Raw genomic sequence first — 18,505 nt, forward strand, 5'->3', positions numbered from 1 at the left:
CAAATCCATGTTGGCTTTTGGCTATTACTTTGTTTGCTTCTAGGTGTTCGCAAATTCGTTGCTTGATTATTTTTTCCAGAATCTTTCCTGGTATTGAGGTTAGGCTGATAGGTCTGTAGTTTCCTGGATCTAATTTTTTCCCTTTTTTGAAGATGGGAACCACATCAGCTCTTTTCCAGTCCTCTGGTAGTTCCCCAGTGTTCCAGGATCTCTGAAAGATATAATTCAGTGGTTCTGAGATCTCGTCTGCTAGTTCCTTCAGAACTCTGGGGTGTAATCCATCCGGTCCTGGTGATTTGAACTCATCTAGGGTAGACAGGTGCTCACTTACCATTTTCTTCCCTATTTCAATTTGTGTTCCTAATTTTGTGGTGCTGCTTTTGATAGGTTGGACTGTTTTATCCCTTTGTGTAAAGACAGATGCAAAACATGAGTTAAATAGTTCTGCTTTCTCCCTGTTGCTTGTCACCTTCTTGCCACTTTCTCCTAGCAATGGACCAATTGTTTCCTTAACTTTTTTCTTGTTTTTAACATGTTGGAAGAAGCTTTTTTTGTTAATTTTTACTTTTGTGGCAAGCCTTTCTTCATTGTGAGCCTTAGCTTTCCTCACTTCATCTTTACAGGCTCGGGCTATTTGCTGATATTCTGCCTTAGTTATGTCCCCCTCCTTCCACTTTTTATACTTACTTTTTTTGTCTTTCAGTTTGTCAGATAGTTGTTTATGCAGCCATGCTGGTTTCTTTTGGGAGCTGTTGTTTTTCTTCTTCATTGGTATTGTGTTAGACTGGGCTTTTCTAATCTCATTTTTCAAAATTTCCCAAGCTTCTTGAGTTGTTTTCCCCTCGAGGATTCTCATCCATGGAATTTTTCCCAAGCTCTCTCTAAGTTTATTGAAATTAGCTTTCTTAAAGTCCAAGACTCTAGTTTGAGAAAGCTAATTTCAATAAACTTAGAGAGAGCTTGGGAAAAATTCCATGGATGAGAATCCTCGAGGGGAAAACAACTCAAGAAGCTTGGGAAATTTTGAAAAATGAGATTAGAAAAGCCCAGTCTAACACAATACCAATGAAGAAGAAAAACAACAGCTCCCAAAAGAAACCAGCATGGCTGCATAAACAACTATCTGACAAACTGAAAGACAAAAAAAGTAAGTATAAAAAGTGGAAGGAGGGGGACATAACTAAGGCAGAATATCAGCAAATAGCCCGAGCCTGTAAAGATGAAGTGAGGAAAGCTAAGGCTCACAATGAAGAAAGGCTTGCCACAAAAGTAAAAATTAACAAAAAAAAGCTTCTTCCAACATGTTAAAAACAAGAAAAAAGTTAAGGAGTTCAAAATCTATTTATTTATCTATAGATAACAAATACTATTTCAATCTTCTGATTTTAATGAATAATTTAATAAACTCCACTAAAACATGATTATGTTTTGTTTATACAATGTATAACGTATTATCTATAAAATAAATTTTAAATTGATCATTTCAAACATTTACTTTAATGCCTTCTTGATCAAATTCTCCATGATTCAGCAAAAAACTGCCTTAGAATTCCTTAATAAATGCAACCTGCAATTTTTCAAGAACCCAATTCTTTCCACATCATTCCAGAGGTGTCAAACTGACCGATCAGGGGCTGGATGCGTCGTGCGTTGGCTACATCCATTTCAGCACCATGAATGGGGGAAATGTCATGAAACATCACATGATGGCAACATGACACCGCGAATTTGACACCCATGATTTACACAATGATTTACTTGCAGTATTCTTCTATTTCTTGTTTATTTTCCTTAGCCTGTACAAATGGATGGGAACACCACCTGATCTCCCTTCCTAAAATTTCAAAATACATAATGATATAATTGTGGTTAGTCTTCGCAATATCATTTGTTTCCCCTGTGAATTAGCAGGAAGGGATAAATGTGGAACGGCTTAATAATATTGGAAGTTGTTTTGTCATATTTCTGATCTGTACTGCCAGAACATGATATATTTTAGTAGGTTTGTTGGAATACATGTTTGTTTCTGTACTTCATAGTACAGAGCCACCAACCAACACAACTTTTCCATTTATCTTTTTTGCAGCTGTTGCTGCATTCCCTCTTCTCCTTTAGGAATCAATCATTCTGTCTCATGTTCATCAGTATCCCCTTTTCTTCTTTTGAAGACTCATAGATGGTTTCTTCTATAAGGACTTGAAAGTTATTTCTGAGTTCCAGCAATGCAAAATATTTTATGACTCTTGTTTTGTTCGTCATAGTTCCTACTGGACTGGTTCTTTGTTAGATTATACTCCTTATGGCCAGGCTTTCTTTGTCAACTCCTGGTGCAGCATTTCTCTTGATTTGATCTGAGAAATCCTCGTTAAGAGATAAAGTGTGGTTATTTAACTGCTGCAGTCCTCTGGTTTTTCTTGACCATGGTTAGATTGGCTTGCTACAAACTTATTCCAAGTTCCTTCAGAAAGGAAAATAAATGTTCCTTAAAGATTGTAGTGACTCCAAGGGGAATGACTACAAAGTCATGTTTATTCATACATTTTTATTATTATTATGTACTTTTTATTGTCTGGACATTTTAATGCATTTAGATTGTTTTAAATTTTTGCAGTTTGACCATAATAAAAAGTTAGTTAATTCATTCACGAATAGCACCAGCAGCCAGATTTCTACAAAGATCAATAGTAAGACCACCACAAATAACACACTTTACTGTTGCTCCCACTGCATGCATATAGAGAGAACAGTAGTGGACATCCATCTTGATATGGTCAGTCTTCATAAAATTTGTTCTAAAAGCACCCTTCTGAATATGGGGAGAAGCAAGACAGAACACAGCTATTGTCTCTTGCCTCACTCTGTAACCCATATCAACAATGTATCAACGTCAGTGGCTTTTTTGAGCAGGTTATCTACTGCTTTACTGGAATAATACTAAACAATTTTTAAGAAAGAGTCTAAGTGATTCCCCACACCATACTACTCATTCAGATTGCATCTACTCATGTATTTAATCTCCAACAAAAATCAGTCCAAACACCTGTAACATATACATCCCATGCCATTCTTTGTAGCATCTGACAGAATAACAGAACTAGAAGTGAGCTTGAAGGTCTTCTACGCAAGCAGGAAATCCTATACCATTTCATAATCATCTATAAAATGGGTACTATTCCTTAAACATTAAAATTGTGAGGCACAATAATGATACTTGTATATCTTTTCCTTGAATTTACTGAGTATTTCTGATAATATAAGGAACAAAGTAGGCAGATCCCCTTACGTAGAAATATATTTTTCCTTCACCTTTTTTTACCTATGTCATGAAGTAAAGGCCTCTAGCTTTTGAAAACACTTGTTTCTCCCTTTCCCACAACCAGAGTCAACCAAATGCTTTTGATGTCTAGGTCACCAGATTAACAAACTCTTGAAGAGACAAATGGTGCCTATCTCATCAGGTCCCCACACAAATCACAAGTTTAAAATGTTTTCCTTTACACTTTTTTAAAGTAGCATTCCACGCTTTTTGCACTAGTGTGAGGAACATATTTTCAGACATTATTTATGTATGCCTTTCCAGATGGTAAGTTAGAGATTTTTAAATTTATTCTATATTTTAAAAAAGTCAATATGTAAAACCCAGCAGCAGATTGTCTTTTTCTTTCACCAAGATTTAGAAAATTAAACTTATAGTCCAGAATTATACTCAAATGTATTTTAGTCTTGTAATATTAACTTTTTTTTTATTACCTCAACTATTTCCCCTGTCTCCCTTGACTTCCACAGCAGGGGTGCTCACATTATTTCCTGCAGCGTTCCACCTCCACTTCAGAGCTGTGGATTTGAGGAGCTGCCCTAACGTTTATCAAAGCTTTCCCCTTGGTCATCAGAGAGAGAGAGAGAAAGAGAGGGAGGGAGGGAGGGAGGGAGGGAGAGAGAAAATCTTTCCTACTTTGGGCTGGAATGAAATTGTCAGTTTCTACTTTTTTCCTCCAAGCTTCTCTTCTTCACCTTATTTGTATGGAGTTATCTGTTCACATCTTAGTAATCTGTCTAGAACTGCTGGAAAGATTGTTTTTATGCACCACTTCTGGCAGCTAAGCTAAAGGCTGATAATAGCAGTGTGTTTTTATAGAGACACACAAAAACCGGGCATATGGCTGAGAGATCCACAGAATAGTTTATATTTTTCACACATCTTTCACCATCCTGCTTACAGCACTTACTGTTCCTTTCAGACAGAACATCCTCAAGAATTAAAGCCCTCAAGCTATTTGGATTTTAAAAGAAAGTGCATTGCTAATTTTCAAAAGCAAATATTAAATGTTCCCTTGCCACAAGGTATAAGCGATATACGCCTGTAAGTGTTTACAAACAAGCATACACAAATATTTATCGCAGGTTGGAGTAAGATTTGTTAAAGAAAATCTTAAGAGACAGTTGACCTATTTTGATATATTCCTCTTGGTACAGTAAAAGAAAAAATCCATTTTCAGAAAGGTATATTGAAGATAGGCCTCATTGAAAGTTCATTCTTTCTTTGGACGTTCATCCAAATACCTTCTAGTTATTATTTCTTTTTTGTTCATTGTTGCAGTGTAACATCTGGCCTGCCAACATGTCTTCATTCATGGATAAGCTGATGGAATTTAATAAATCCTAACTCTTCAACCTCCTTATCTTGGACCTTGAAATCTGCTAATGGAACATTTTTCAGTTGTTGGTGAATGCAATTTAAGAAACAGTTAAGAGTCCTATGAAAGTAATGGTTTGCATCTGTAGAAAATTAAAATGTGCAATGTTTTTTATGCAGTCAAGAATAAGCACCTTGAAACAACTTTTCCCAGTCTTCCTAGTCTTTCCCAATCTGGTGCCTTCTTAGATAATTATGCACAGATTCATTGAAATAAAGGGACGTTTTTCTACACATTTTCCCTGGGCTTATCTGCAAGATAAAGTATGCAAAGAAAACTATTATTGTAATGATGAAATTCCCTGTCTATAGGTTAATTAGAATATCTGTCTCGTTCTGAAGGGTTAATGAATCCAGCCAAACACAGAAACAGTTTGTGAATGCAGTTTGTATTCTTCCTTCAGCACGAACTGACCAACAAAGCATTAAGGCAATGAATTGTCGGAGCTGCATCCTGTGCTTCCCACCACCTTTTATAGCTACATTGGTAATTAAGATAAACCACATCCCATGCGTGTGCACACCCATCATCTTGTGACCCAGAGGAAAACCACCCGGCAATTAATCATGGATTGTTAGCAGGAGTTTCTTCAGCTTGTGGCAGTGGGACAGTGAATCTTGGCAGCTAGCCTAGTCTTCTCCCCTGAATGGCAGCTCCAGGCCTCTGGGCTGGCCCAAGCTGACAATATCATTGAAGAAAATAAGTATTTCATGTGAACAAACAATGAAAGGGTCTATTTAATCCTTTTTGGCCAACAGAAGACATGTCCATGTCTTCTTGGACATCTTAGGGGGGGAAAGGAAGTGTCACGTTATTCTCCAGGGTGAAGAAATATATTTATAGAATCTTCTATCATAAATACTAAATATTTAAGTATCTAGATTTGATAACATGGCATATCAATGTGTAACCTGGTTTGAACATTGTGTTTGCTGAAGGACAACCAGAACTGTTTGAAGAAATTAGTCATTGGCTGAACAATACATGTTTCTAAGATTTCCCATAACCTATGTCTTGTAAATCAGCAGTCCCCAACCTTTGGAGCACCAAGGACCAGTTCCATAGAAAACAATTTTTGGAGTCGTTTCACACATTACCTAGATCCCATGCATGCACAGATGACACTTCACTTGCCTATGCAGCCTGGTTTCTAACAGGTAATGGGCTAGTGGCCATGGGGGTTGGGAAACCCTAATGTGAAAGCTTGTATGGTAACTGTTTCATTATGGTCATTCCATTATAATCGCCAACATTCCCTAAATTTTAACCACCAGCAAAGTGAAAGGTTGATAAATCCAAAGTTAGTGGTGATTATTTCTTCAGACAGTAAAAATTTCTTGGGGGTAATGTTTGGGTGCAGATAATTGTTTGCATCTATATTAGTTTAATGTAAAATAGATGCACATTTCTTCTCATCCAATAGACAATATATCAAAACGATGTGCTTAACATAGCCTTTTAGTTCAGTGTGAACATTTGACATCTCCTATGATGCAATTATCCTTTTTTGGCTGAATTAATAGATCTTAAGCACATTCTCACCATCCTTTCATTCAGGTATTCAGGAAGGAGCAGTTTATGCAGAGGTGCTTAATAAATCAAAGAGACACTTAGAGGGGTGTGAATTGTTCAGTCTAGGTGATTATTTTTTCCCCTATCTTTTTAGTCATTATAAAAGTCCAGCCCATGCAGACTACTCTCTGTGTACAAATGTCTGATAAAGTGGGAGAGATCAGAAACAATATTGTAGACAACAGATGAACACAGAATATTTAAAAAGCAAGAAGGAAAGAGTGAAGTCCTGCTGAAAGATTAAAGAATAGGAAAAAAAGTACAAATGAGCAAATCAATTACTGTGTGAAGATTTAGAGGATGTTGTTTAATTCATCACGATCTGTGCTACATTGCGTTTCCTCACAGTTTCTTTTTTTATTGATGTTCCTCTTAGTTCTTTCCTTGACATCTAATTCTACAGGACTGAACAATCCTTTGAAGGTAAGTGTTGTGAACTGGAGGCCTGATCCTGCATCATTTCTGAGAAGATTAACTAGGTTCATTTATACTGACATGGTGAATTCTTAATGATAAGGGCTCAAGTGACGCCAACAGGAGAGAACCATCAAATTAAAGGTTTGGAAATCAAAAATACTTTTTCTTTCACATACCCGACCGTTAGGAGTGCACTATCAATTGAAAACAAAGTTGTTGGTGTATATTTAACACATACACATTCTATTCAATTAATCTGTTTCTGTCCTTTGAAAGAAATATAAATTTCTACAGAATGTTGATGGACAGAGTGGGTCTAAAAGACCTAACGAATGGGGAGAATCTGAGTTTCCTCTGCCAGAGTCAGTCCTTTCCATCCCAAAGTGCTTGGGCAGAACTTTGGCATCTTTGGTTTGCATCCTGTGCACTTTCTATATTTTGATTTTGCTTTCTTCTATTTCCCATAATTGCTAGAGATAGCACAGTTTTGCTTCAATCAGAGACACTCTCAGTAAATCAGGAGGCTTTGAAGGTAGTGTATCCAAAAAACACTCTTGACAGGGTCCAAGACTTTACTGCTGATAATTACTGATAGCCATAATATTCTATTGGTTATCCATACTAGCCACTGATAATATATTTTGTATAATATAAATATACAAATGCCTTGAACTCAACTTTGGGTGACCATATAGAAATGTCCATGTAATTTTCTTTGGAAACAAGTTGTTTGTTATTGTCAACATCCAGAGTTCTATATAAAAGGAAGGGACAAAGCTTCATTTTTATGGCAGGTTTATATTTCATCTTCTTTAGGAGTTTAGTGTGGAATACCTGATAGTCCCTCTACTAGTCCCAATAGTAGTAACTGTGAGAGGGATCTTGGAGTTCTAGTGGACAACCATTTAAATATGAGCCAGCAGTGTGCAGCAGCTGCCAAAAAAGCCAACACAGTTCTAGGCTGCATCAACAGAGGGATAGAATCAAGATCACGTGAAGTGTTAATACCACTTTATAATGCCTTGGTAAGGCCACACTTGGAATACTGCATTCAGTTCTGGTCGCCACGATGTAAAAAAGATGTGGAGACTCTAGAAAGAGTGCAGAGAAGAGCAACTAAGATGATTAGGGGGCTGGAGACTAAAACATATGAAGAACGGTTGCAGGAACTAGGTATGTCTAGCTTAAGAGAAAGAAGGACTAGGGGAGACATGATAGCAGTGTTCCAATATCTCAGGGGTTGCCACAAAGAAGAGGGAGTCAAGCTATTCTCCAAGGCACCTGTGGACAGAACAAGAAGCAATGGGTGGAAACTAATCAAGGAGAGAAGCAACTTAGAACTGAGGAGAAACTTCCTGACAGAACAATTAATCACTGGAACAGCTTGCCTCCAGAAGTTGTGAATGCCCCAACACTGGAAGTCTTTAAGAAGATGTTGGATAGCCATTTGTCTGGAATGGTATAGGGTTTCCTGCCTAGGCAGGGGGTTGGACTAGAAGACCTCCAAGGTCCCTTCCAACTCTACTATTGTATTGTATTGTATTGTAGTTCTTTCCCGCAAAACAACAATCTTTGGAGGCAAGTTGGGCTCAGAACAGCAACCAATCATCCAATGACATTTTATGGCTCCCACTGGATCTGGGTTAAGATAAGAAAATCAGCAATTTGTTGAACTGATGATGTTTCAATAGAGGTTGTTTAATTGAACTTCCTTTAGGTCCTACGAAAGATAGGTGGTGGTGGTGAGGGAAGATATGAGTTTTAGTACAAAGACATTTTTTTTGTCTGACAGATAATGATGATGAAGAATACCAGAGTTGAAAGGGACCTTAGAGGTCTTCTAGTGCAACTGTTCAGAAAACCCCTTGCTCAGGAAACCTGCTGTCCCACTGCTCAGAAAACCTTATACCATTTCAGACAAATGGTTGTCCAATCTCTTCTTAAAAACTTCCAATATTAGAGTATTCATAACTTCTGGAGGCAGGTTTTTCCACTGATTGATTGGTCTAACTGTCAGGAAATTTCTCCTTAGTTCTAGGTTGGTTCTGTCCTTGATTAGTTTGCATTTATTGCTTCTTGTCCTGTCTTCAGGTGCTTTGGAGAATACTTGACTCCCTCTTCTTTGTGGCAACCCTGAGATATCAGAACACTGCTATCATGTCACCCCTACTCCATCTTTTCATTAGAATAGTCATACCCAATTCCAGAAATCATTCTTTATATGTTTTAGCCACAGTTCCACAATCATCTTTGTTGCTTTTCTCTGCACTCTTTCTAGAGTCTCAACATCTTTTTAACATCAATAAAACTGGATACAGTATTCAAATATTATTTGTTTGTTTGTTTGTTTTATTTATTCAATAACTTTTTATACCACTCAACTTTTCTATAAGGTGATATTTAAAAGGTTTGAATTATATTGGAATAGTTTCAGTCTCAAATTATTGGGATGATAATATGGTAATCACCATCATAATTTTATCTTAATAGTCTTTTAGCCACCCATTCAGTGCCCTTTGTAAGCATACCATGTTCATTTATAATTTCATGATAATGACTGTAGATGTAGCAAAGTTTGAGAACAGCCTCACATAAAACCATAATATTGGAAATAATCTTACAAAACACAATACTAGATATTTTCAAAGAGTTCTTTGTTATTTTGTTAATCAAATCTCAAGGTTTCTAGAAATCCACACATCGTAAAGTTGCCAAGATTGAAAAACAGTGTTCTAATATATGAAATATTATGATGTGGTTCTACCCAGATCTCAAAATTGTCTTTTTAGAGTATTTTAAAATATTTACTGTTTAAATTAATCAGAGAAAATACTTATTATTCTAATAAGTAATGTATATATTAATAATGATGATCTTAATAAAAAATAAAATGGAAGAAAAAAATTAGAAAATTGTAAGTTTAATGAACCATACAATAAAAAGATCATGTTGCTCAAAAATCTTCTTTTTTGCACTTTTCAAAAATAAAAAACAAAAATGTTCAACAATATCCACAGTCTTTTGATTGAACAATCTGGCATTGATTGTTTCGTCCAGTTTTATGCCTGAAAAAGGCATAGTAGATCTCTTGCTAGATTCCAAATGCTATAATGGCTATACTATATACTGTAAGAATACAGCCAATAGCATTTATACATCATTAATACTTTGAATCTCTATCACACTATCTTTCAAATTGTAATCAATTGCATATTTGTAAAATCCAGATTGCATATTTGTAAAAGACCCAAAACACATATTGTATATTAAGGAAGCTAACAAGATTATTAAGCATGCCTCAAGAATATTTCACTTAGATTTTCATGCATGAAACTCAATTTTAAAATATGGAAGATTTGTGATAAGTATGTGCACAAAGTAATAATACACACAGGGGACACTATCTTAGAAACTCTCATGATGTGATAAATTCAGCCTACAGATCTGAGAACTTGGATTTAAAAAATAAATAGGTTTCCACATAGCAGATTAAATTTAATTTAAAAAATAATGTAACATCTGCAAAATAAACTGTATATTTAAAATGATGCACAAGGGCACAACTTCATAGAAAGTATAGGACATGATATCACCCAAATATGATCTATATTTTACTTGATCAAAGAGCTTTCGAGAAAAATAATTAAAAAGTAAAAACGTATGCAATGAAATTCAAAAGAGAAGATTGGAGACTGGCAGAAAACATCTAGCTCAGCTTCAAAGTCCTTCAGAGTACATATAATCAATGTTTGTCAATAGTAAATTTACTCCCTTTAATTTATTTTTCGTGGATATAAAGCATGTTGATATTAGTTACACTCCAACCTTCAGTCTGATTTTTGATGAATCAGGGGTGTATTAAAATTCAGGGCATCTCATTTTATCAAGGACAGATCATATAAAACTGTGTTTATTACAGTCCTTTCATCTTTCTGTTTCTCTAACTTGAGAAAACTTATTTATAGAAACTTTTTATGGAACTGAGAAACAGTGAAAAGGCAATATGGTATATATGTGGTATGTGTTGGTATCACTATATCAGTATCAAAGTCCATATTCGTTCCAGTTGTAAATTATTTTCTATATAATGATATCAAAAGAAATTCAGTAGTTTTCTGTATTAAAGCTTAAATAATACTTCCATACATTGAGTCATGGCAACTGGACATCTTTTTGGGGGGGTATGAAATTTTTTGCTGCTTATTCAAATAGGTCCTTTAGTCTGAGCAAGTTGTTTAAGGGTACCCTATATATATTCTCCAGAATGGTTTCATTTCTTACCTAATCTAAATAGAGATTATTAGGGAGGGAGGCAGAGACTTGGTAAGATTTGTTGCTCCTAAATATTTTCTCCTAGGTGGGTTGTTAGAGTGGTCTCCTTCATGAACCTCTGATGTGGTCTTGATCCTCTTGGGGACTGACAATCCTCCATTTCATTGTGTTGTTATTCAAATTGGGCCTTTATTAAATCAGCATCTGGATCCAACAAAAGAATGTCAGACAAAGTTGAGACTCAAAGTCAACAAAAGAACCTATAATTTCCTACATGACTGATGTATCAAAGAAGCTAAAATGGATACTTGAAAAAGACAACATATCTCTATTCTTCAAACCCACCAACAGGCTGAGACAGAGCTTCATCCACCCTAAAAATCAGACACCAAAAAATCAGAAGAGTAATGTAATGCATGTGATTTCCCTGCAGTGAGGAGTGTTCAGAGATCTGCATTGGGGAAACCAAGCAGCCTTTAATACAAGAGGATGGTCCAGCACAGAAGAGGCAACACCACAGGACTAGCAGTATACCTTTATTTGAAAGAAAAAAGGACACTCTTTTGAGGATACTGTTCATATTTTGGATAGGGAAAAACAGATGATTTGAAAGAGTGGAGGAATCCATTTATGCCAAAATGGAAATCCCTCAATAGCAGTGAAGGCTTCAGACACAACCTGTCTCCTGTTTTTCATGCTGCTTTTGCATCAAACCCAAGGAAGATCAATACCGCTTCACAGATTCATCAGAGAGGTCACACTTAACAAACCAACTAAGAGAAAAGATTTAGAAGCCACAACTTAATGTCTCTTTGCCCCTATTCACATAAAGAACTTATTCAGATTAGGTGAAATCTAATCCTAGTGAAACTACCCTAGTGGACATTTGTAAGGTCCCCCTAATTAACTTGTTCAGACTGAAGAAGCTACTTGGATAAGCAACCAAATATTTCAAACCAAAAAGAAAATAAGTCCAGTTGAAATGACTCAACTTCCAGACAACTCTACCTTGATGATTGAGAATCTTCTTCGACATATTATTCCATAATGAACTATGCAATTGTACCACCATAAAGTTGTTCATGGAATGAAAGCAACCGAAGAACAAATATCTGAAATTGGTGGGATTTGTTTAGTATTCGTCGTTCTTCGGTAACTATGTTGAATGTGTAAACAAAAGGGCAGGATATACAAGTCTCAAAGTAACAAACCATCTAATTTAAGCTGCACCTAACCATAAATATAGTGATTAACCAATGAACAGCATTGATGAAAATATATCTCGCATTTTAGAAGCCAGTTTATTAAAAGTGATGTCACAAATAAATTAGATAAGTATGGCAACGCTTTCCCTTAGCATAGGCCTCAGAAAAGACTTCTTAGAGGAAAACTTTCCATGCCATTTGTACTTGCTAGTCCAGTGTGATCAAATTTGAAAGTGTGGTTAATCATTTGCAAAACCTGTTATTTAACTATTTAGGTTGAGAAACAGAAAAAAAAATAGAAACAAGAAAAAGCATATTCACACAGGGAGAAAATCTGTTTAAAATAAGAATGTTTAATTGGTTTGTCTATTTGCCACTTCTCTCTCTGGTTGTCTTTCTTGGAAATACTCCTGTTTCAGTAAGTATATTTATTGTAATGTCTTATTTAAAAGAGATTGTTGAATTAATGTCAATGCCCATATCATACAACACTATGTTCTACTACTATATTGGCAATCCAGTAGCATTGGCAAAGCTAGGTATTCTATCAGTTATCAGGAAATATATGTAGCCTAGATCTTTAAAGATTTCAGATTTATTAATGTTTTATTTTAAATAAATGTCTTAGTTAATCTAAAGGGGGAATGAAAAACGGTCTTTGAAAAAGATTGGCATTCTATCAAATAAAATAAATAATCAAATATTCAGCATTCCTTTTATATAATCCTTTCCTTCCATATTTCTTTTATTCTTCACAAAACAGATGCAAATATTTATTTTATTAATCAATTTCTTCAAGGCAAACTTTGGTTAGCACTTAAGTAACAGGTTGATATTTTTTAATTTGTCCAGAACATTGTAGAATATTGTGAACTTAGCATAATTCTAACAGGGTGTATTTATCATTCATGGAAAAATTGTAAAAAAAAAAGTACATCAATAAAAATAAACAGAATATATAAAAAAACTATTTTCTTAAGCATTAATGAAATGCAAAAGCAGGAACATTTTTAATAAACACAATTCTTTTTTGTTATAATTGAACTGATCAAACTTTCTTAAAATAAATCCTGGAAGAAAGAATAGCAAGTGTTCTGTGAGCTGATCATATTATTTGCCTCTAATGTTTCACTCCAAAATGAATTGCCAATTCAAATATTCAGATTTTAATAAAACTGTGGTTTGAATGCATGTTTGTGCATTTGTAGTCTGTACTTGAGAAGTCTAATGTTATTATACTTACCTTCCTGAATACGCCATACTACCCATGTTTAGGAGGGTAAATATAACAACATTAGACCCCTCTTTGTTTTGTATAATGGTTAGAATAGATTACAACTGCAGGCACCAGTCCATTAATCAATACTCTTAAAATAATTTATCAAAGATACAAAAAGAAGAAAAAAAGTAGCCCAAGCACATATATTTTAGAATATATTCCTTACATTAATTATTATTTAACTATCAAATAATTAAAAAGGGAAAATTAAAGGACACCATCATTTTTCTTTCATCAAATATAGCAGTCCTCTTCCAGATTTTGCAACCATCTTTGTTCTGTTCAGTTAATGATTAGATGAAAGGAAATGAAGTTATAATTGTTGGCCCTACCTGGAAAAGTCTGTAAAATGGAACCTGTAAGTTGCAAATAGAAGTCTGTAATAAAAAGAACAAGGCAACACCTAAGCATTGTCACTTCCTCCCTTGAGCCATGCCTTATACATTCTGCAAATTCAAGTACCAATTAGTTCCCAGGGGAGAGAACTGAAAATTTCCACCTCACAGGGGTTTGGATTTCTTTTGTAAAAGTAAAATAAGGGGAGACACTCGTTTTATGTGCATATGTACTGCCATGAACTCCCAAGAGGACAGAAATATACAGTAGCCATAAATAATATAATACAATATAATTATACAGGTTCCATGATGGCCACTACTTACTTATATGGAAATTATACCCACACTCTTTTTTCTACCAGTACCTGGAGGTCCACAAGACTGTAAATGAATTCCTCATTTTGTACTGCAGTTCTTCAAAGTGTATACAAAACGTATGCATTGAGGGAAATACTATATGTTGTGGAGTATCATAATGAAAAGATATTTATTGGAAAAATTGAACATGTATGTACAATATATGTATAATATAATGTATAATATATGCATGAACTATGTACTGCAAATGGTATGTTTTTCAAATGTACAAAACTACACAAAATATATTGTTAGATTGTATAAATTTGTGACAAACATATTTTTATTGGCACTTCTTTAAAAAAAAATGAACAGATGCAAAAATAGGAGAGAATGAACCTGTGCTAGAAATGATAGAGAGTGAAATAAAACATGTACTTTTTATGTTGGGACAATGCATACATTTGACATTAGGTATTTAATGTAAATCCAGAAGCTTCCTCTAGTAAAGGTTACATCACAGAAATGTGACTCTAAATAACTAAAAATGAGGCACCATTGAGACAAATTAGGAAGAACATGTAGCTGTATCCTAAGCTTCACCCAATTTTAATAAGAAGTAGGACCTGAATCAAAGACATATCTTTGAGTGGAACTATATAATAATTGGATACAGACACAGATTAAATAATATATTAAAGTTAAAAATATTATTTTTTAAATTATTTTTTTAAAAACACTTGCAAGAGATTCAAGTATCTGTTGTGTACATATTTTTTGTGTTGCACTGTAACCTTCAGCCTCCAGAGAGAAGAAGCAAGTTGCCAATTCAGCATTATTCATTGATCAAGGGAACCCCATATGCTCTTTTTTATAGGACAGGCAAGGGTGTGCCTGAAGCTACAGGATTGCAAAATGTCTTAGCTAGATGCATTACCAAATGTTGAACTGATCTCTTATAGAGGGGAAATTCCTTTCTGACCCCTGAAGGCATTCAGCATATGCCCTGAAGCGTGAGAGTTCTCTTACAGCTAAGTGTCTTCTTAATGGGTTTCCATAAGCTTTAACTTGAGCTATGTAGCCTGCTCATTCTCAGCACAGATAGCAAAATGTTTGATAATGCAAAAATCTTGTGTCAGACTCATAGGAAGGTCTGCCTTGTGAAACTGACTGAAGAGGCTTTGTTGTTCCTGTCTCCAAATCAGATCTATTCTGAAGAAGAAACCAAGTGTGTGTGTTATCACTATCACATGAGATAAATGGAGAACTTCAGAATGTTGCATGAGACAGAATTTCAGATTTACCAGTGATACGACTCATAGGAATATTGAACTCATTTCACTTTGGCTCAAACGTCTATAGCCTTTTTAAAAATTTAATTCTCTTCTTCCTATTTGGGGTGGGTGGGTGGAAATTCACTAAACCTTAAACTTGCAGCACGTCAGAAGAAAGAGAACACTTGAAATTCTAGGGGATTGAAATTAAAAATGGTAAACAAAGAACTTTATGGCTGCATAACCAGAATTGGTTTCACTATGCAGCCAGGCAAAGCAAACTTCTTCGGAAAAGCATCAAGCAAAAAAAAAAATAATGTGCATCTAAGTAGGTAGAAAACTGTGCAGAAAAGATGGGGAAGCATCATTTAAACTCCAAGCCAAAACAAATTGGAAATTAATCTCTTCTTGATCTGTCAGTAGGGTTAGGAGTGATTGTTGAGAAACTGGGGCCATGTTATGTGGCTCCTTGCATTTAGATTAGTGTTGTGGGCCAGCAGGAGCCGTTGGAGCTGCAACCAGACTCCAACAGTGAGCGGCCTTATGAGTCAGCTCTGGAAGATGTGGAGGACCCTAGACAGGGTTCCGACTCCGAGCAGGGATCAGAGAGGCTGGTTGGTCACCAGGAGGCGCCTGAGGCATGGAGCAGTGGTGAAAGCCAAAGGGAGTGTGCTCCTGATGTCATGCCTTGGAGCAGTCGGGAGGAGACAAGGGAGTTGGTCTTGGACGCTTGGCAACGAAGGGCTGATAGACGTAGAGAACAACTACACAGATACAGAAGATAATTGGACCCAGGTGGTTGTAATTAGGCTCCTCTCAAGATAGTATTTAAGGAGGGACTTTCCTGGAGGCTGGTTGCAGAGTTCAACTTATTTACCAATGCTGGAGAAGTGCTCTCGTGCCTGTGTCTTATCTTGGAAGTCTGGATTGCTGCCAAGGTCTAGTCAGTGTGTTAATTTACTGTGAATAAATCATCAAGCAATATTCTTGTCTTGGAGTGCTTTGGTATACAAAGAGGGGGGTCAGAACAGATTAGTATTTCCATAACCTAGTGGTTTTCACATGTACTGAACTTTCACTCCTGGGTTTTTTTTTCCAGATATGTCTATAAATCCTTAGATCTCTTAAATCAACAATTCAAGAGAAGTCACAACTTTCTCCTACTATTTCCACTCTCTTATAAATCTTCTCGCTATGGGGTGTACCAGGATCTGTGATCAACTACAGCAAGGGGAGAAAAGGGGCTGGGGAGAATACTGATTGAAGAAACTGCATCTGCCTTATCTTCTACTTCATCTGGAGGCTTAAGGCTTAAGATACTTACTGCTCAGGTCTGAGTCCAGCAATTCTAGGCTTGGGAAATTTTACAAATATGCCTCTATTAGGAGAATGAATCTATTTAAATATATATATAGATCTATGATGCAATTATTACTATGTAGAGTTGCTATTTTAATTCACTGGTGCTATAAACAACAGTGTAAAATCAAAAGTTCAACAGATGAATTATTTAATATAGTCTCCTCTAATTGTTTCATTTTCAAGTATTTTCTGACAACCCAAATGTATGTACATAAAGTTATTAATGCATTTATTTGCATGTGTAATAAATACAAATGAACAAATATGGGTTATTTCTAAGAAAAGTATTAAGTATAAGATGCCACTCAAGTTGTTTTCCGTCTTCCAATATTTTAGTTTTTTTCCCAATGTTTTGCTAACAATAAGAATAAAGTTATTCGCTTGTTTTCCTGTTTTGGTATGGTAGAGGTAGACACCACAAACAATATTTTATTTCTGTGGTATACGTTTGTTAGAACAAAAGTAGATATAATTTCAAAACAGCCAAACTAACATAATTATATATAATTGCACTTCAGTAAAAATTGGGTAGCAAAAAGCAGACATGCATGGGCCAATTCTGCACTGCAAAGTTTTCATTGTAAGTGTTCCAGAGGATGAATCCTGCAAAACAACGCAATTTCACCTAAAAGAATAGTCCTCTATTACGAAACAACAAATTTGACTGGTGTACTACAGATTTTCAATTGGAAATCATAACCTAAATCAACACCTTAGCTCATTCAGTAACAAAGTCTCTAAGATGTTGCTGGTTTTGGCACAACATTGTTCCATGGCTGTCCTGTAAAAAATAATAGTATTTGTTCTAATGGTTATCATTATTATTAGTCACTCTTGTTAATACCTTCAGTGTATTTCTGGGGCTTATCATGAATAATCAAGAATGCTTTGGAGGACAGTAGAAAGCATTCAAAAAAGATAGTTACTAAAGTATGCTAGTGCAAGTGAATCATTTTTCTTCAAAGCATTAAAACAGACACACCCTTTAGAAAGTTTATGCTACAGCTTTGAAGACAGTCCCTCGTTATCTATGTATGCATACAATTGCTCAATGCTTAGTTATATTGGCACTCCCAGAAGAAATATGGTCTGTCCACACATGGGCACATGCGTTCACATACATAAATACACACATAGAGAACATGAGAGCACACAGCTGCTAACATATTTTGTAATTCAGTGCTTTCAAATGCTTTGCATAGCTCTACTGCTAGACCAAGAACTCAGCATACTTTTGAAATTTTCCAGCAATTTGTAGACTGAACATTAGTTGTTTTAATTTTTTACCGGATAGCAAACATTCTCCAATGATTTTTCAAGAATAGGACTTATCCATGAAAACAGACATCTAGTTTCCTTATAATATTTTCTTTGGATAATTGAAGTGTGGGGAAAAAATTCAGGGAAGCTGTGGTGACCTGAAGATAGCTCCATTGTGATCTGAGTTGATAAGCATGATAGAATGACAAGTTGGCAAATGGACTGGCTTCTTGAATTTCCTCTCCAGATAAGGAGAGGACTCAGGATTGCCCACACACACAGCACAGAGAGTAGCTTCTCATGAAGAAACCGTAAAACAGGGTCTCCAGTGGTTTAAAGCGCTGAGACCCATGGGAATTCTCATCTTTACCTAAGCCATGCTTTTGAGCCTTCAAAAGGACACTGAATCACATATTTCATTTCTTAATATCTTTAGAAATTGTTTGTTCACTGCTTGTTGGATATTAAGAACCTGTATATTGTCAAGTTTTATTACATTGGGTACGTCTCCTTCAATCCTCAGTGAGAGAGTTTA

The 18,505-nt window shown here is 35.5% G+C and overlaps 1 protein-coding gene across 1 annotated transcript in view; it reads left to right on the forward strand.

Annotated features, from left to right (window-relative positions):
• Positions 1-12,436: 12,436 nt before the first annotated feature.
• The window catches only part of HABP2 (hyaluronan binding protein 2), a 29,832-nt gene continuing 23,763 nt past the window's right edge, over positions 12,437-18,505 (forward strand). Inside the window, exon 1 of the mRNA XM_081956467.1 lies at positions 12,437-12,578. Coding sequence (XP_081812593.1) covers positions 12,510-12,578 — 69 coding nt within the window. The 5' untranslated portion in view covers positions 12,437-12,509. The remainder of the gene's footprint in view (positions 12,579-18,505) is intronic.

Source organism: Natrix helvetica, assembly GCF_964273705.1.
Source record: "Natrix helvetica genome assembly, chromosome: 5".
NCBI classification, from domain to species: Eukaryota; Metazoa; Chordata; class Lepidosauria; order Squamata; family Natricidae; genus Natrix; species Natrix helvetica.